Consider the following 19,512-nt stretch of genomic DNA (forward strand, 5'->3'; position numbering starts at 1 on the left):
ATACACACTTATTATGGACATATACAGAATTTCATTGTACCTTATTATTTAAAAAAATACCCGTGAAGATACGGGTTAGAATAGGCATTCAACAACCCATGCTTGTACGAAGGCGACTTGGCTCGCTGACTTGGTTGATGCATGTCATCGTATCCCAAATGCGTAGATCGGTGCTCTTGATGATAATGACTAAATTGTTTGGTCCAGACTGGATTATTTACGAACCACCGTCATATAGCTGGTATATTGCTGAGTGCGGCGTTAAACAACAAACAATCAAACAAAATCTATATAATTATTAAACACCTTCCAACAATGAGAAATTAAACTTATATTTTCTAAATATTCTGTTATATTTATAACATAATTTGATTCATAATTTAATTATTGCGTTGCTTTCTTCCCTGTCATACAATGTGCATGTTCAAACCCCTAAACTTTTAATATTTCATTTTTCATAAATGGCTACGTTAGTGCGTTGCCTAGATCTCTCGTGACCTATTCACAAGAATAGATTAAAATAATTTGTTTTACTATCATATTTCTGTTTATCTAATTCATAATACGAAATTGATAATTCATTTATAATAGTATAGATCATATTCGTGTATATCACTATCTGATGCTAAGGTTTTATTTCAGAAAATATAATTAATTCAAAATGTAGACAGATACACAATTTGCCATTATTTGACTTTTAAACTGTACAAAGTATGATATAATGATCAGAATGCCTGTAACGGGTAGTATTTAAGAAAGAAATATTTGTCGAGAAGTCCCATTTTTCAGATATGCCCTTCAGTAGTATTATTCCCTATCTCCAGAGAGAGGTTTACATTGTAGTTCTCATTATTTGTGGATAATTCAAAAAGCAACATAGAAAATATATATGCTACCATGACGAAAGAATACAGAGTATACATAACTCGCAATTCTATATATTCAGCAAACAGCCCAAAACCGAAACTCCACAACATATCCGATCACACTGATTAAGGCTGTCCCAGTTCTCAATGCGATACTGACGCCCGTTCGTTTCCCAGACCATACAGAATAAATTTAAAAGGAATCCAGCTCAAGTCTAGAACGATTTGGCAAGCCTAGATTGCCTTAATTCTATCCATGAAAGTAAGCATTAATAAAAAAATATTGTTCATGTCTGCTTCGGATCATATTTTCTAGATACTTATTTTAACTAGGAAAATTGTACTGACACCGGCGCTGTCCCTAATGAAGCTATCCATAAGAATTTCGAATTGCCGTCCATTGTTCGATGTCAATACATCGATGACAAGTGAGGATATCATAAAGTAATCGTTGATGCCGCGCTACACTTTGATAAAAATTATAATCAAGTTGACTAGTGTTTACATTACTACAGTGAACATGTACATGATCATGCCCTAATAATCAAATGCCGTAATGTCAAATACTAATTTATTATTGTGTGATGAATTTAACTGGATCAGTGGTAACATGTGATATTAATATTCCATCAATTTCTTTTCTGGTTGGTCCATCCATGTCTACAAAATGAAAATAATACAATTAAAATGGAGCATAGAATAATTCTTAATTTCAGGCTAGAGCTGTGGAAATCTAGACTTTCCCAATCATTATAGACTTGAGTTGGTCTCATGTTTTACATTATTCTCTTGGGTCAACGTCACAGCTCATACCATACACTAACAAGACCAGCTTGCCCCCCGCCGGAGCTCCCGGATTTTGGTTATATCATCTAACATGGCCAACTCTGCTCTTAAGTAAACAAGAACCTAATCAGCGAGGGGTCCTTTATCATCCCTATATGGCTGCTTATAAAAATCTGATATCTTTTCCAAAAGACCTGGTTAATAATATATTTTCTGCTGAATATTCGAAACAAATAGAGTGAGTTGGTACTACATGTACATATGTATACGGTTCTATTTTAAATGACTGCAGCGCTCCATTATGAAAACAATTTGTTTTAACGCCGCTCTCAGCAGTATTCCAGTGATATATGACGGCGGTCTGTTGTATATGAAATATATGCAAATTGAATCTTGAATCTTGAAAGTTGTAACATTTCCGCAAATAAGTATCACATGCAGTATACAGTATATCAACTGCAATATACTGTATACATCAGTATACAGTGTGTCGCGAGCTCTGCGCTGGGCTGGAGCACACATTTCCTACACCTCTCCCTTCGGCAAACACATCACGAGGGTTGCAACGAGGTCACAGGTCAGGCGTGCACTCGTCAGTTGTCTGATACGGTCAAGAGTAAGATCTTCCGGAAGACCACTGCACTGGAGGTATGTGGATTATTGAGGAGGTACTACGTGTTTGGAACTGGGAGTTGAACACTAAGCACTTTTGGAGAAGAGCTCACAATAAAACGTTATGGACTCGCGGACGGACTTGTGTTTTCATTTCAAGATGTACATTTATCAGGTTGAACTTCCTAACTGTAACAATAACTGAACTTTACGCCTTTTATACACATTTGTGATGGGGCGACAATGCGACAACGAGACATATTTTGACCTTGAAAATGTCGCGTTACGGCATCGTCGCCCTTTTGTAAAATAAAGAAAAGGATTATCAAAGAGCGACAATGCGAACACGCGACAATGCGACAAATGGCCAATTGTCGCGCTTTTGTTAATTTTGACACGTTTTGCTTGTTTTTGTAAAGGCGTCAATGCGATAATGCGACAACGAGACAATGTCCCTTCCATAGTAATCCGTGCAAATAAAACTGAGTAATGAAATAGAAGTCTGACATGCCAGTTAAAAGATAGAGTGTTGCAGCTTCTGATTTCACAGATCTTCAAGAACGGTTATCAATAATGGGATGGGTGATGAGTTCAACTGCATACGCTGTGATTAACAATAATGCTCCGAGTCAATACATTTTGTCAAATGTATGACATGTATTACGTGAATGAACATATTGTTTATACTCGTCCATGTTTTTGACGGACAAAATAATTTACATGCTCGGTAAAACTGAGGACGGGCATCATTGTATGTTTCCGTGCTTTGTTCAGGTGAACAATTGACTTGTCCTTGCATGTGTTTGTGACGGGTGCCACTGGTGTGGCAGGATACGCTCACCTTTTCCCGAACACCCATTGGATGACCTGAACCACTTCGGATTTTTATCCCACATCAGTCTGATACACCATGATATAACTGAAATACTGAAATACTGTACAGTTGAAAATGATGTTTAATGCAATTACCGTAGTGTGTTACTGCAACTGTTCATATTTTGTGCAGTGATGTTATGTAATATGTAAAAGAAAGCATATTCAATTATCCAATTGATTTGAATAGAATATACTTGCGTCAGTGTATTTTATTAACGACCCAAATCGTAATTTAAACACATAAAATAACAGATCACGCATGGTGCCTTGACTTACTACTAGATTTAATGGGCCACCCCGGAATAAAATAGTTCCCCCCAAAGCGAGGACCATATGTTTTAGTATGTTTACAGGAAATATATTCCAAACAATATCCTCATTAGATGAGAAGATCTTTTACAGAATTACCTCAGTAAGTCAATTACAATGACAGAGCGTCGTAATACATTTACATCAAGTACAATACGTCAAAATGGCCGACACGATAAACGTGACGGGAGATATTTTCGAAGTTCTTAATTAACCTGTGGCTATTTCAAGCCTTTGGCATCACTGATCAATTGGCCGATCATTGAAAGGTGATTGTGAAGATGTGTCAAATAGATACTAAGGTTTCCCCAGGAATGTGGAAGTAGTCAGTGTTTACGCCTTTTCAAGAATACAGTCACGTGAAGACCGTCATGTGACCGACCTCGCGTCCAAGTCGTAAATCTTGTAAACTTCACATGAAAAAATTAGTTATTGTTATAACCAAATGAAACACAACCCATTATCCGATAGGGGTAACTGTACATAGCCGTTACCACAATAAACTTGGTAACATTGTTTCGTTTGACTTCTTGGCGCGTGTCTGAATTCCATTAACATGTAACATATCCTAAAACTAGCTTATCAGCAAATATCGCTGCACTGCGCGCGACAGATACTAGAGCAAGGCATTCCAGAAATACGAAACCTAAAGCTTCCGAAAGGAAGCCTTGGACATCACGTGCGTCGGGGGACCAGCGCCATCTGATTGGCCGTTAACAGTTTTACAAGGCGGAGCAAAAAGCATCGTTTTTCCGTCCATTTTACGCTTGAAAAACTCGACCCTTTTCTGGACACTTTCTAGACGCTGACCAATTAATCAATTTTAATGAATTTTTAGTCGTTTTTCCGTCCAATGACCATATACGGAAAAAACGACGTTTTCGTGTTTGCAGTGTCACATAGTCCATGAATGCAGTCACTTTAGGGCCAGCAGGAGAGTCAGCAATGGCATCAAGCCACACATCACCCACCTTGTCACGAGGTGGCGTGAAGCAACTCACCCTGAGTTGTGATCCTTGCAGTGCACTCCTTGACAATACAGGACCAGTATCTTCTTTCACCACGACTGCTCTAACACCGAACCTTAAAGCCATCATAGTACAAAATGACGCCTCCTCTGCCACTTTCAATGAACTTTATTTGAACTTGTGCATTTGCGATGGTTCTGACATGGAATGAACAGGACGTCACTTAAATATGTTATGAATAACAGGATGTGGGACACTCATTTAAAGGTATCGGTATTCTGATCAAATAATTACCGGCTAGAGTAGGTGAAATGCACACAGCTGTTTTTTAGCTTTACCGTCGCCAATGGGCCACAGTTAGCTGTGTACTGTTGCGTCAATAAGGCGTGCCAGGAACCCTTGGTCCTAGATTCGAATCCTTGTTCGCCTTGATTATATTTCTATTTTTGTCTGCACCCTTCTCGTGTATATGTGAACAGTGAACCCCTCTTAATACAGGGAGTGTCGTTCCCAGTCAATCAACAGTCATCACCAGAAAGAGTAGTCTCCAAATTATCGGGATTTCACGCTAATTACAATAACGCATTCCTTTTCGCATTGACTCCATATCTTCGTCTCATTTGAAAACGCACTCACATATACACATATACACATATATGTTTAATTATGTATAAATATGTCAACCTGTTGCAGACAAGGGGCAACCGAGTACATCTCCAGCCTTTCTGAATCTGCTGAAACCCATCGCATATTTCCCTGGACTTGACTTCACCGGCCATACAGAAGGTATACATGGACCCATGTCATATCACAGCTTTCACACTGTGTCTTATAATGATGTAATACTTTTATTATTGCATTGTAGATTATTAATGAATGCTTCATCCCAAAGTTCGTTTCTTCACATGGATACTCTGTGTGAAGCTACCTTTGTGAATAATTAACAACCAGAAGTACTTGTATTCATACGCTTTGGTTCTTTCAGATGTTTGAAATAATATTTAAGAAAGAACATTGTGAGAAGGTTTGACACATTTCAACCCTGATGTAAAAATGAAGATGTTGTTTATGAAAATAACATAACTACATAACTATTCCCCTGTCGCAATTTCGTATTTGTGAAATTTCAAATACGCTTCAGTTACTTTCATTGTTTTGTTTTTTCAACCGGTGAACTAATGAAACTTATTAAGTCGATATACCGGTATGTACATATTATTATGTTTATCTAGAAGGTCACTGTCTAACGTTCCATTTCCCTATAGAGGCGGCCGGGTAGCCTAGTGGTCACACCTAAAACCCGGGCTCGATCCCCGACATGGGTAGAATGTGCGAAGCCCATTTCTGGTGTTCCCCGCCGTGATATTGCTGGAATATTGCTAAAAACGGCGTAAAGCCATACTCACTCAATCCAGAAAAATGAAACCTTATAAAGAGGGAACTAAATGTGTAGTAAACACGTGACTTCGATATTACATTTCAGTAGACACATCTGAGGAAACTGCGATTAGAAACTGGGTACCTTTTGTCGGACCTGGAAGACAACTTTTGTACAACGGGATGAAGTATAAGAATGGCAGCATCATAGTGCCCGCCACTGACGTGTATGTCGTTTTTAGCCACATCAAGTTTTACACAGAAAGAAATAATCATGACGATGCTGAGTCTGATTTTCATCATAATATTACACGGTACAGTGCACTGAAGCAAGATGCAGAAACAGTATTGAGGAATGTCATCAGCGAGAACAAAAACAGCATCATTGATGGAGCAAGTCTGGAGTACTCCAGTGATGTTCATGGATTGGTGCAGCTGGACGCTGGTGATCAGCTGATGGTGAAAGTATCAGGGATGAATCCTATGAGACATGACAGGGACTGGCATTATTTTGGAGTATACTTGACTTGAGTTGACAAAAGAGTCCATGCATATATAGGGACCCCGGTTCGAACAGACCAAAGTATCCAAAGCTAGTGCTAAGGAGTGAATGCCCTTTATTTCAGTCACTGGCCCCTTACACAATCGCTATTTATATTGCATATGAATGAAGGGAGCCCCTGGTAATAACTTCATCCAGATAACTAAGACAAAATTGTTATGGATGAGCAACTTCTTTATTACAATTGGGCGACGTTTACATTTGGCATTAACATATATGCTCATATTCCTAAAAACGTGAGAGGAGAGTAGGTAGTGAAATTAAAAATACGGGAAATTGTAACATTGTTTAGGTAATAGGGATTGTGTCAAATCAGTATAGGAAGGGCAAACCAGACACACACGGTACTCTGATTCCTGTGAGGGATGTATACAATAGGCAAAGTCTCTCATAAGACCAACTTTTGTACCACCCCCAGTCACTAAACCAGAACACCCGAAAGAGCAGAGAGAAATATGATGCATTAACTGATACTTGTGATAGATACATTTCAAATAAAACACTTCAGCGACCTTTACAGTCATAAATTTGAGTTTTGTTTCAAATCCTCCGACCATATCTGATGGTCTATGTCACTACAACTTTGGTTAAATAAAGACAAGAAATAGCTAACATTACAAACATCCTGATAAAATTCATACTGACAAGAAGCCGTATTTGAATAATATATTCTTATATTAAATGCCCAACAATTATATCCTTATTTGCCAAAGTCGGCTGATGTAGATAAACCTGTTTGGATATGACGTTATCTCTTTGATAAAGTAATCTAATCCAATATTTTACAAACTGATTTGCGTGAAGTAGAGATCGTCCCAACTCTCCTATGGCTACCCTTTTGGTCGGGACCCGTGAAGATTCCGGGCTAGAATAGGTCTTCAGCTACCCATGCTTGCCATAAAAGGTGAAGCAGGAGAGTCCTAGTCGGCAATAACACGTCATTTCAACGGACACCTATCTCGTTTATGGGATCCGAATGCCCGCCTCAGTTTAACCCAAGGTCTTCTTAGAAGTGATAGACCAAGAGGCACCACCCTGCACAAAACAGTTACATCTGGTTCTTTCACCTATGTCATCGCCATGCAACTGCCATCGAGTTGGCGGGACATGTGCCAGGTCTGAGGTGGGTATAAACGTATCAGACTAAACAATCAGGAATCTTCTGCGATTGGTGGGAATTAGACCCTGAATACCGGTATTTGTCCCTGTCATTCAGGAGACGTTTCCATCGACGACATGCGATGGAGCAGCCCCGTATGGGCATAGACACTGAGAAATTGGCGGCGACTCTGGTTCAGTGAGGCATCACGTATCTTCTAGATGGAAGACGTCGAAATATACAGTAACCCTGCCCATCTAATCTCCAAAACAATCAACAAGACCCTCAAGAACTCCGAACCAAGAACAAGGCCTGCCCCTTCGCCAATCATACCCCACCAACGCCCTGTTGCTTTTCCGCCTCATCAAGAGCAATGCCAATATAGATTCCCCCTTTCGTAGCGGCAAGACCATCTAGACCCATCTACGAGCTAAAGTACTCATGGAAATGGAAAAAAAAACCTGTTTTGCTGGAATTAATAATGGACACAAAGCATTACGTAGATGTAAATACGAAATAACAAAACAACTGTAAAAGTACAAGTCTGGATTTGCTAGTTTTATCTCAGTGCTCAATACAAAATGTACTTCACAGGAGGTAATTTGTAGGCACTTTCAACATTCAAAACTATAACTAAGTCCAAATTGATATGGCAGAAACAGGCTATGGGCATTATGCAAATTAGCCTGGAAAAAAAGTTAATAAAAAAATAACAGCTATGTTTATGTACATAATAATAATGACATGTAAGTTGTTGTTTGAGAAGGGAATATGTTATTTTTACGTTCTGATATTTTGACGATGATTCATGATCACTATCCCACAATGCCACTGACAAATCACTAACCACTGACAAATCACATGCACGTGGGTTTCAAGCACCTGTTTTCGCCTGTCGTCAAGGTGTTATAGGTCATGGGCATTCACCTTGATCTACAAACACCTGGTTATGCTCAGTTTCACAATAGTCTGTTTTGTTCATATTTTTACACACTTATACGTGTAAAAAGACATAAAAAACATTTGATACGCTCTATTTGTGCAAAGGCCCAATTAATACTAATTAAGTTGTTTGAATATTTATATATTTTGTATATTAACTGCATTTATTTTAAATCTGAGATCGAAAAAAACCAGTTTTTTTCATTCCCGTGAGTACTTTAATGGAAGAGGCACAAGCTGAGCAAGTCACAATCCGAGAGGGTGTATATACCAGATCCTATGCATCTGTAGCCACCGAAACACTTGAGAACCCTCAGACCCCTTAACCCCAGACTCAAAGAACATCAGATGTCTGTCAACAAACTAGACCAGAAACCCGCAGTTTCCGCAAGAATCAAGACCATACTGTCATGCGGGAAGCCATCAAAAGTCCTGTCCACTACCAACAGCAACTGGCGACAAAGGAAACTACAAGAAGCCATTGACATCAGGAGACACCAGCAAGCCATGAACCGTGACCAGGGAACCTATCTGCCCTGTGCTTGGTGCTTATTGCTCTCATTGTCTGTGCTAATTACCCATCTGCATTCAATTTGCCTTCTGCTATTGTCCACTGCTATTACCTATCAGTGTTAATCATCGGCTGCCTCCCTTTGGCCAATTGCTTATTACCAATCAGCGATAATCTAGCTCCTGGATTCAATTTGACCATTGCTAATGACCTACTATATAATGTATAAGCGCTAATTAACTTTTAACTATTGGCTTCCATTTGTCCATTGCTTATCATTTATCAGCGCTAATTAACTGCTGGCTTCCATTGTTAAGTCCCACCTTTGTCATTTTATAACTTTTATGTACTATATATGTGCTCTCTTCTTCCTAACATTCATTCACCTGATGAAGGAGTAAGTATATACTTCGAAACGTTGTGTTCCTCATAATAAAGAAGTCAACATCCAGAAAATACTCTTCCAAATATATGTTTGTTTTGGTAGCCGGTTACGGAGCGTGTGATTGAAGCACTTTCACTAGGAGATTTAAAAACTTTCTTCGAATGTTTTCTCCATCAGAAACTGACTGACTCAATGTATCAAGGTAAAATTGATTAACGCAAAAATCGCAATAATTCTTTTCAGTTTACTAACCTATAAATGGAATTAGCGTCATTGACCATTCTATCTATTCATTCTTTTTGCCAATGGTATAGTCGAAATTGAAGGATAGCATCATTCTAGAAATGATGTTTGTTCATTAAATACTCTCAACATCTAAAACTAAAATAAACTATATTTATTTCGCACAGAAATATCCAAGAAATGTGTGAATCATCGTACTCACAACATCTTCAGTGGGATGAACATCAGAATTTTCAACAGCAATAGTCATGTCCCAAATGTCGAGATAAACCAACTGATCATAGAGACCAAGAAATTCCTGTTTGATGATGTTTTCATAAATAGGTCCCCATAGCCCATCTAGAGTATAGTTAGTTATGGGATGTATATAATTGTGGGGCCCCTTTATGGCTATTTTAATATCAGGTGATCTTTTCAATAATTTTTGTATTGAAATCCGTGTACGTTTCATTTGAGACCTAAACATGTGTACCGGAAATAGATTAAAATGAGCGTAAAGATTAATAAGGATAATGTCTCGTGAACCTGCAGGTGTCTCATCTAAATAGACGAACACGGGTCGACTCGCAGTCCTGTTTGCATTTTGAAATGACATTGGCAGACCATGAGAAATCCAAACAACAGTATAGTTATGTTGTTTCTCATAGGCCTCAGTGTAGTAGTAACGCTTCTGTGTTATTGGTATGGGCCCAATTAACCACGGTCCAGTTATCATGGTAAGATTCAACCTTTTGTAAAGGACTGTAAACCATTGTCTGACGGTCGAGTCACCATACATCCTGAGTGATCTGTTGGCCAGGCATTGGCTATAGTCATTCGTAGTTATGGAGTTAAAACATCCCCGTTGTCGCCATGTGGAGTTGTAGAAGAATCCAACAGGTGATGGAGTCATCCAGGTGTCACGGAATTGCTTCCTTCCACATGGAGCTGAGGAAGACACTGTCGCAGCTTTCACTGAAATGTTGAATTATTGTTGTATACCTACATGTACTTAATCTCTACAGTTCGTCTTCTCTTTTCACAGAGAAAAACTCTTGAGAGCAGTGACCGATCAAATATCCAGTCTCTTCCAAAACTGCCATCCCTTCTTTGAATCTAGATTTTCTTTTCTCTCAATTAAAATGCGAGGCTGATTATACTGTTTTATTCCAATTCCCCCATTATTCAAATTCAAACCCATTTCTATTATAATCATAACCAAAATGCATATAATGATTAATATTAGTTCATTCACAATGATTAATATCATAATGGCATTATGGTAGAGTATAATTCATATAAAAATATAGGTTATCCCAGAACTATAAATTAATTAGAGGAGCTATCATGTACATCTGAAGTATAAATATCATGAAAACAAAATAATGTTAATTACTTTGGAATTTGCGTTTAGGTTTTGGTCAGTTGGGTTTTGTGTTGGGTTTGGGTCAATTCATGTAGGGGTTTAAGGTTGGGCATATATTTTGTTTTTCTACTGACACTAACTTCAATTTAGTAGAAAGAATGTTTCCGCAAGAGGGCCACGAGTCCCAAGCATCCCACATAAATGTTTACTTGATGGTATTAGTTTCAATGTTTAACCATTTCAAACACTATTGTGACTAAATTTCAGCTATCTACTACATGTTCCTTCCAGGGATCTGTTGCCATGATGTTGTTTGTTTTACGTTTGTTATACCATGTTGCTTTGGTGCGTGCGTGCGTGCGTGCGTGCGTGCGTGTACGAAACCATCGCTAAAATACATACCAGAGGAAATACGTATTGGGACCCAGTCCACCAATTTCTCAAAAGAACACCTGAAATGATAAAGCACTTTATATCAAGAATTAATTTCTCTACAATCATTACCTGCGGATGGCACAGGAATTAATTAATATTCAACGGATCGAACGGCGCCGTTCAACTAACCGACTTCGTGAGTAAGTGAATGAGTGAGTGTGAATTTTCTCCGAAATGTTCCAGCAATATCACAGCAGGGGATATCATCAATTAGTTCCACACAGTATTTCCATTCCCACTTCCGAACGTTTTAGCCTGTGGTCTATCACACTGTTCCACGGCGACATCTTTGCGCCAGCTCCCGTATATTATGTTTTGTTTCTTTATAGTTTAACGCCGCACTCAGCACTATTCCCGCTATATGACGGCGGTCTGAAAAAATAATCGAGTTTGTACCAGACAATCAATTGACTGACATCCATATAATATTAACATTGACCTTTACTGAGAGGACCAATACATGGTCTTCACAATACATTGTCTTCACAATACATTGTCTACACAATACATTGTCTTCACAATACATGGTCTTCACAATACATGGTCTTCACAATACATTGTCTTCACAATACATGGTCTTCACAATGATCAAAATGACAAAAGTCACAAAAGTTGCATAGTGTTTTGTGAATCAAAGTGTGTTGTAAATAAAGATTAATTCATAACCTAATCCTTACACAGATGGCCCTGTCGAAATTTGTTGTGAAGAGTTATGATTGTGGTTCGTCCTGAATATGTTTCTAGGGCTAGCTCATAGCGCAAAGCCCGAGTTCCAGGCGTTTTAGTTGGCGATAAACGTCAAGGATCCTCGAAAGCCGATAGTGCTAACAAATCAAGAAACATAATCAATTAGAGTATTGGATTCGTAACGACGATAATAATCACCTCTGGGCAGCTGATGAACGCAAATCTGTGCAACCAAATGCAGCATTTTTGACCACTGCGACACCCATGTCGCCTCATAACAAGAAGAAAACCTGAAAACGACTTGTTGACCATGACAACTACATAACATAGCGTGAAGAGTGCTACTTACGACCTATACCAGCGTGTATCAGCCTCTGTTGGTACTGGCACAAAATGAACTGTGTTAACTCTAGTCCAATGGTGGCACTCAAATCCACGTTGTTTAGGTTTGGTACAATAGAACGGAACACCCCAATTTTCAGCAGTCAAATTGCAGATTGGTTTATTGTCAAGAAACCGTTTATCCATGTACCCCACAGTTGTCTCTGTTAAGGTATGTACATCAAACAGGCAACTAATATGCTTTCCGATATATCCGCTTCTAAATTTGTTGTATATAAAAGTCATCCTTTCTCTCGATGACAATATAGCTGCATAGATTACAGCTTGTCCGGTCCACATGGTGCGCAGAACGCCAGTATACGTCCCGTTGTCATGGTCAATAACACTTCCGGCGGAAGAAGCTTGTTTCACTGTGTCTTTCATCCAAACAACCAACATATCTCCTCCTCGGGTTTTAGGTCTTTCCTTGCGATCCATTAACACTATCTTCACATTGATGGTTTCATTAAGTCTGTAGATTTGTTGTTTGTCAATGAGGAATAACTTCGAGAACTTTCCCGATGCATGACGATTTGAATCTTTCAAGTTTGGATCATTTATAATTTCCGTGTCTGCCTTCACAGATTTCAAGGGGAGTTGATGTTCAACTTGAGGTGTTTGCCCCTTGTCTTCTGTTCTTGAACGAGCATGGTCTGGTACGCTCTGAAACCTACAAAAAAATATATACTTATTTATTTCGTATTTTTACTTTTCTATATTGAATATTGCTTCAATTATGATGTTAGTATCAATACATCATTGACGTAAGGTATATCAAATATGCATGTAAGTTGATTACAGGTGAGAGATGGTATCAAGTGTATGTGTGTTCGTTTGTGCTTGTGTGTCAGTGTACGTTTGGGTTTAACGCCACTTAAAATACAGTTTCAGTTACATTTCGGAGTGACAGCTTGATGTGGGAGGAAAGCCCGAAGGGATGCTGGTCGTAGACGTGTACACGTTGGTGAAACCCATGAACACTCTTATGGTGACCAAGAAACAGCATAATGGCGACCCGGGTTTCGAACCCACGATCATAGGTCTCTTGCGTGTTCAATGGACGCAACTCTGCAAGGTGTTGGCACAGGGAGAATATACAAACCTACGTAATATGTTTATTTACAATAATAGTTTGTACAGAAGTGAAGCTATTGTGTCTCTGGCTGTGATTAACTTTTTAGACCGCAATGGGACTGTCGGTGCACTTGAACGGGTCTACAAGTGGAGATTTCTGTTAAGAATACCAACATCTAACTATTCCCGTGCTCTGAGACCACTAAGCAGAAGAGGAAATCGTGCTATGTGACTAGGGTGCTGGCATGTCATCGTATCCCAATTGCTTATATCGACGCTCATAATGTCAGTCACTGGATTCTCTGTCTCACAATAACGTTAACAACAACAATAACAACACAGCACTACAATTGTAAAGACTGGTTTGTTGTGCTTAATTTGCATAAGGTTATAGATATCTCTTCTCACAGAAACAAATATAATACAAAATATTATCGACAGATATTTAAGGCTCCTTTGCTTAACAATTCACAATTTGTTTTGTTAAACGTTTGAAACCAAATGATCAAATGTTTTTAAAACGTCATATATATCTTATCCAATCGTAAGATTGGAGTGTATGAGTGACTGAGCTGGAATGAATGCGTCAGCTTAATGTGGGAGGAAAACCCGAAGTGATGCAGCTCTCAGACGTTTACCACTAAGGTGCAACCCACGAGTACAATTATGCTGATGACAAACCTATCAAAATTATCGAGGCGAAGAAGCATTCGAACCCACACTCATAGGTGTCTGGTGTTTCCAAAGCGACGCAACTCTGCACAGCAAATAGCCGAGCCTTAGACAACTTGGCCGTCTGTGCCCCCTTATACTTAGAACATTTAATTGTAGAAGAAATGATGTCATGATACTCACAAGAAATCATAAGTATTCCATAACGTTGAAATTACCCATTGAATGGCTGATAAAAAGGATTTATCATCCAAAACTGTCTCCCATAGGAGATATCGCTTGGGTGAGATCAAGTGAGTGAGTGAGTGAGTTGGGTTTAACGCCGCTTTTAACAGTATTATCGCGGCGTGTCAGCTTAATGTGGGAGGAAAGCCCGAAGTGATGCAGGTCTCAGACGTTTACCACTTCGGTGAAACCCACGAGTACTGGTATGGTGCTGACAAACCTAGAAACATAATCGGGGCGAACCGGGATTCGAACCCACAATCATAGGTTTCTGGTGTGCCCAAGGGAAGCAACTCTGCACAGCGAATCGCGGCGCCTTAGACGACTGGGCCACCCGTGCCCCCGGGTGAGATCAAGTGATATCTACACTGTAGATATCGCTGCAATAAAACTGCATCACAATGCTTTGCAGACCATTGTGACGTCATTGGTTACCATGACGTCACAATCAAATGACATCACTAATGGCTCTGCTTCTGAAGCTGTTAGCAGTACTTTTCACACTTAAGACACTGCTTATTGCTGTCTACAAACTGAAAAAAGTGGAAGAATTATTTTGGATGATAAATAAAATCTCACCCTTTTGATATCAAATATATCAACACTTGTTGATAAAAGTGGGAAAACTCCGAGGCTTCCACTTTTATCAACTTGTGTTGATATATTTGATATCAAAAGACACTCGGGTGAGATTATCTATGTATTTCAATACTCCTTAACTATTCTTCAAAAACACATACACACGGGATCTCATGAAAACACTGTAATTTTAACACACACACCTCCTTCCATCATTTCGTTCTGGGTGTGGTTCAAGTAGAGAGGTACATATTGTACTTTATTTCATTAGCTGTATATGTCGTATCCATAATGAAGGTGCTTAAACCTCATGCCGTCATTACAAAGTGAATCCATTGCGATAACGTCTCCTCAATTGATTGGTAAGCTGGCACCCTATGCTGAACAACGAACCAGTGATTCGTTAACTACTAGTATTTAATTAAGTTAGAACTGTATGGATCGGACACCGGGTTTCCCAGGCCACGTACTTACTTCTCAAGGCCGCCCCACGTTACAAACGACAACCATGCGACCAGAACGACAACGGCCAGAACTATTACTTTTGGAAATGTGAAACGCATCTGGAAAAAAAAGTGAAAACGTAAGGCTTACGTCATTTCCATAACTTTTCTTTTTGTTGAAATACAAGGTCTCTTTATCTTGGTATTGAGGCATTTGTATTGTAACCTTATATCTTTGTCACGAATCGTTTGTCTTATTCATGTATGACAACTATTGTTTTTGTATATTAAAAGGATGTTTGAAGAAGCAGCATCTGCAGTAGCTTAACAACAAAATATCAGGTATCAGTGTCATTAAATACGAATAAAGTGATGATAAAAAAAGGTGGTAAAAGTTCGCAGTGTTATTAGTATCAGCTAATTCTAACTAAAGTGGGGCAATGTAAAGAATCAATACAGCATTTAACACTGACAATGATCACTGATTACTAAACCAGGACAAATATACAACCTGATGAACTTAGCAACTGTATAAAAGTTATGAATTTAGACATCTAAATCCACACTCTCACAAGGCAATGGACAAGACAGTCAATTAGGTCGGCGGCTGGGACCTATTGTCATCTGCGAGTGAATTAACGCAACACTCTAATGAAAGAATGAATACCATCAGCTTGACTAGATAGCGAGAGACGAAAACGCCTAAAAACAAGATAGGCTGATAAACTCAAGTCGTTTGAACTGAGCAAGGAAACTCGGTCAAAAGAGTAACTTGACTCACAATTATAAAAAAAGTACTTGGCCTAAACATGGCAATCCCGAGAAAATTGTTTATTCATGGGTTACTAAAACGGGGGTTAAAATGTAATGCTGATTAGGTCAGTAACACCAGAGTAAGCCAGTACCAGAATCAAAACAACTCTGTAATTACTTCAAAGCGAAACACATTTCGAACTGACTACACAGTAACAAGGCGACCCGTAAACAGTCTAGCGAATTCTAGCGGAGATCCACCATAAGCGCGGACGTCGGAGAAAATAATCTCCCCTTGTCAGCTTGGAGAACGATAAACGGCTGCAGGTAACAGACTGTGTTTCTTACAATAATGAAACCCGTGAAGCAAACTAACTACAAAAACAATATGGGAATTGTAGATACCAATAAAGGACTGAACATAAAAAAAGACAATAAAACCTGAGAAATATCTACATAGTACTAGATAACCCCGCCACTGCGAGGATATCACGGTCAATGAACACTTTCAATACATGAATAAGCTGCATACATATTTGAGATAACATATATCAAATTAAATTCTGATAAAAGTTTGCGATTAAACTGCATGAGAATAAAATTTATGAACAACAAATTCTCTAACGCTAAAGAACATAAACACACCGAACTATGCCGGACAGATACGGGAGTGGGAAACGCTGCATTATATATACGTCACTACACCTTGACAAGCTTGGTTTTACCACCCGGTGACACTAGGTACGCTCCATACTTATAATTATCAATTATGAAAAATAGTTCGTGCAATAACTATTGCAATAAGCGAATGAATGACTGTACTTACTGTAGCAATCGTTGAGAGGCATCTTATCGCTGTCGACATCCTCGAGTGGAGTAGAGGTATGTCCGTGCATCTGAAAAGACTACACAACAGAACCAGGCACGCAGCCCGGACACTGGTTTTTAAGATGCTAAAAAGACTGTGTCGGGGATGCGCGCTTGGTCAGTTCTATTCATCTGTGAGAAAGGCGCAGTGGACACTTAAGCCGCTTGGCTATGCTGTATATAGCCCGCTGCAATGTTTGCTATAAGTGACCACCAGAGTCCCGCTTTGTGTGAACATGTATAACCTTGAACTACTTGTGTGGCGTTATGATGGCGTGCATTTCTTTTTTTATATATAAAGAACTAGAGATTGCTCTTCTCCAGGTGTAATGTAACATATATAGTTTTGCCCTGTACTGTTATAGTTATAGTACGAGGACGCAACTGGGAAACGATTACATGCAGATAGGAAATATTTGAAATGTTGTACCGATTTGACGAAAGTGTGACTGTCTGGTGTACTTCTTTGAAACAAGGGGGTGGAAAGTGTGAATGTCTGGTGTACTGGTTTGAAACAAGGGGGTGGAAAGTGTGAATGTCTGGTGTGCTGGTTTGAAACGAGGCTGTGAAGTGTGAATGTCTGGTGTACTGGTTTGAAACAAGGGCTGCAAAGTGTGACTGTCTGGTGTACTGGTTTGAAACATGGGGCTGAAAAGTGTGACTGCCTGGTGTACTGGTTTGAAACAAGGGGTTGTAAAGTGTGACTGTCTGGTGTACTGGTTTGAAACAAGGGGGTGGAAAGTGTGACTGCCTGGTGTACTGGTTTGAAACAAGGGGTTGTAAAGTGTGAATGTCTGGTGTACTGGTTTGAAACAAGGGACTGTAAAGTGTGACTGTCTGGTGTACTGGTTTGAAACAAGGGGCTGTAAAGTGTGACTGCCTGGTGTACTGGTTTGAAACAAGGGGTTGTAAAGTGTGACTGTCTGGTGTACTGGTTTGAGACATGGGGCTGTAAAGTGTGACTGTCTGGTGTACTGGTTTGAGACAAGGGGCTGTAAAGTGAATCTGTCTGGTGCACTGGTTTGAAACAAGGGGCTGTAACGTGTGACTGTCTGGTGTACTGGTTTGAAGCAAGGGACTGTAACGTGTGACCGTCTGGTGTACTGGTTTGAAAAAAGGGGCTGTCAAGTGTGACTGTCTGGTGTACTGGTTTGAAACAAGGGACTGTAAAGTGTGACTGTCTGGTGTACTGGTTTGAAACAAGTGGCTGTCAAGTGTGACTGTCTGGTTTACTGGTTTGAAACATGGGGCTGTAAAGTGTGACTGTCTGGTGTACTGGTTTGAAACAAGGGTTTGTGAAGTGGGACTGCCTGGTGTACCGGTTTGAAACAAGGGGGTGTAAAGTATGACTGTCTGGTGTACTGGTTTGAAACAAGGGGCTGTAAGGTGTGACTGCCTGATGCACTGGTTTGAAACAAGGGGCTGTAAAGTGTGACTGCCTAGTGTACTGGTTTGAAACAAGGGGTTGTAAAGTGTGACTGTCTGGTGTACTGGTTTGAAACATGGGGCTGAAAAGTGTGACTGCCTGGTGTACTGGTTTGAAAGAAGGGGTTGTAAAGTATGACTGTCTGGTGTACTGGTTTGGAACAAGGGTCTGTAAAGTGAATCTGTCTGGTGTAAAGGTTTGACACGAAGTGGTGTAAAGTTGTAAATGTTTGATACACTGGTTTGACACAAAGGTTTGCCGGTTTAACATACTGTTGTGTAATGTGTGAAGGACATCACACATACAGCTGATCACCTACAAGTAGGGATCTCTCTGAAACATTGTTAGATTTAAGTATTGAATCGCCCTTAGTCTCCACACACCACCAAAATATGAACCCTATCATCTATTAGTAATAACCCTTTTTTACTTTGACAACAATTACATTCCCTATAATTTTAATAGGGCCAGCTCAGCGTCCTGTGTGTGCTTCTAACGTATGGTTACCACACCCAAACCTAATGAGGATCACTCGAAGGGGTCCTTTTTATATCTTTAAAAACATATCTCTCAGCTTCAATTGTAGTCTTTAACATCTGTCATAGGAAAAGTGACTCATTTCCAACTCCCTATCCAATCCATGCCACATCAAATCCTAAATTATTCACCAACGGTTTATCACGTGTGGGCCATGTCTCCCTTTCATTATTATCAAGCTTGTATTAACATTCATAACAAGCTTTGGGATACCTGGTGATGGCCATATGTAACAACTTTAACCAGGACTTTACTACATGGCACAATTGGTCAGCGTAGGCTGGCAACTACTCAGTTCTCCATTGACAGCTTCGTAGAGCTGGTGTTTACACCTGAGAATATTCTGTAAAACTTCAAGTGTACACTTTAATTTACACTGACCTCCTCCCATATCACACAGCGGATCTATAACTAAATATTGGGAGAGCCATGCTATCAAACAGACAACAGAAGCAGGTTAGGCTCAATTCAGCTGTTATTCCAAATCTGACTAAGATATTCAATGTCTTTTCTCATGGTTTGCATGCTTCTTTGACAGCTTTGGGGCAAACA

At 39.5% G+C, this 19,512-nt stretch overlaps 3 protein-coding genes across 3 annotated transcripts in view; 2 read left to right on the plus strand and 1 right to left on the minus strand.

Annotated features, from left to right (window-relative positions):
- The window catches only part of LOC124125930, a 61,083-nt gene extending 54,198 nt beyond the window's left edge, over positions 1-6,885 (plus strand). The window contains exon 4 of the mRNA XM_048390585.1: positions 5,901-6,885. Within this exon, the coding sequence (XP_048246542.1) occupies positions 5,901-6,325 (425 nt within the window). The 3' untranslated portion in view covers positions 6,326-6,885. The remainder of the gene's footprint in view (positions 1-5,900) is intronic.
- LOC124125931 overlaps positions 1-19,512 on the plus strand; it is a 91,323-nt gene that overhangs the window by 11,832 nt on the left and 59,979 nt on the right. The window lies entirely within an intron of this gene.
- LOC124125937 (NXPE family member 3-like) lies at positions 9,602-17,031 on the minus strand. Its single transcript, XM_048390579.1, has 5 exons — positions 16,957-17,031; positions 15,409-15,497; positions 12,353-13,054; positions 11,284-11,333; positions 9,602-10,490 (listed from the first exon to the last, which is right to left on the minus strand). The coding sequence occupies exons 1-5, from the start codon at positions 16,993-16,995 to the stop codon at positions 9,691-9,693; spliced, it is 1,680 nt and encodes a 559-aa protein (XP_048246536.1). The 5' UTR covers positions 16,996-17,031; the 3' UTR covers positions 9,602-9,690.

Source organism: Haliotis rufescens, unplaced genomic scaffold (assembly GCF_023055435.1).
Source record: "Haliotis rufescens isolate VD_foot unplaced genomic scaffold, xgHalRufe1.0.p SCAF_9, whole genome shotgun sequence".
Taxonomy (NCBI): Eukaryota; Metazoa; Mollusca; class Gastropoda; order Lepetellida; family Haliotidae; genus Haliotis; species Haliotis rufescens.

Bases quoted from the DNA above. Each gene is read 5' to 3' on its own strand.
- LOC124125937 (XM_048390579.1), bottom strand. From the start codon at position 16,995: ATGTCGACAGCGATAAGATGCCTCTCAACGATTGCTACA. The intron at 13,055-15,408 runs GTAAGTACGTGG...ATTTTTTTGTAG, and splicing joins ACGTGGGGCGGCCTTGAGAA to GTTTCAGAGCGTACCAGACC. The intron at 11,334-12,352 runs GTAAGTAGCACT...TTATCATTTCAG, and splicing joins GATACACGCTGGTATAGGTC to GTGTTCTTTTGAGAAATTGG.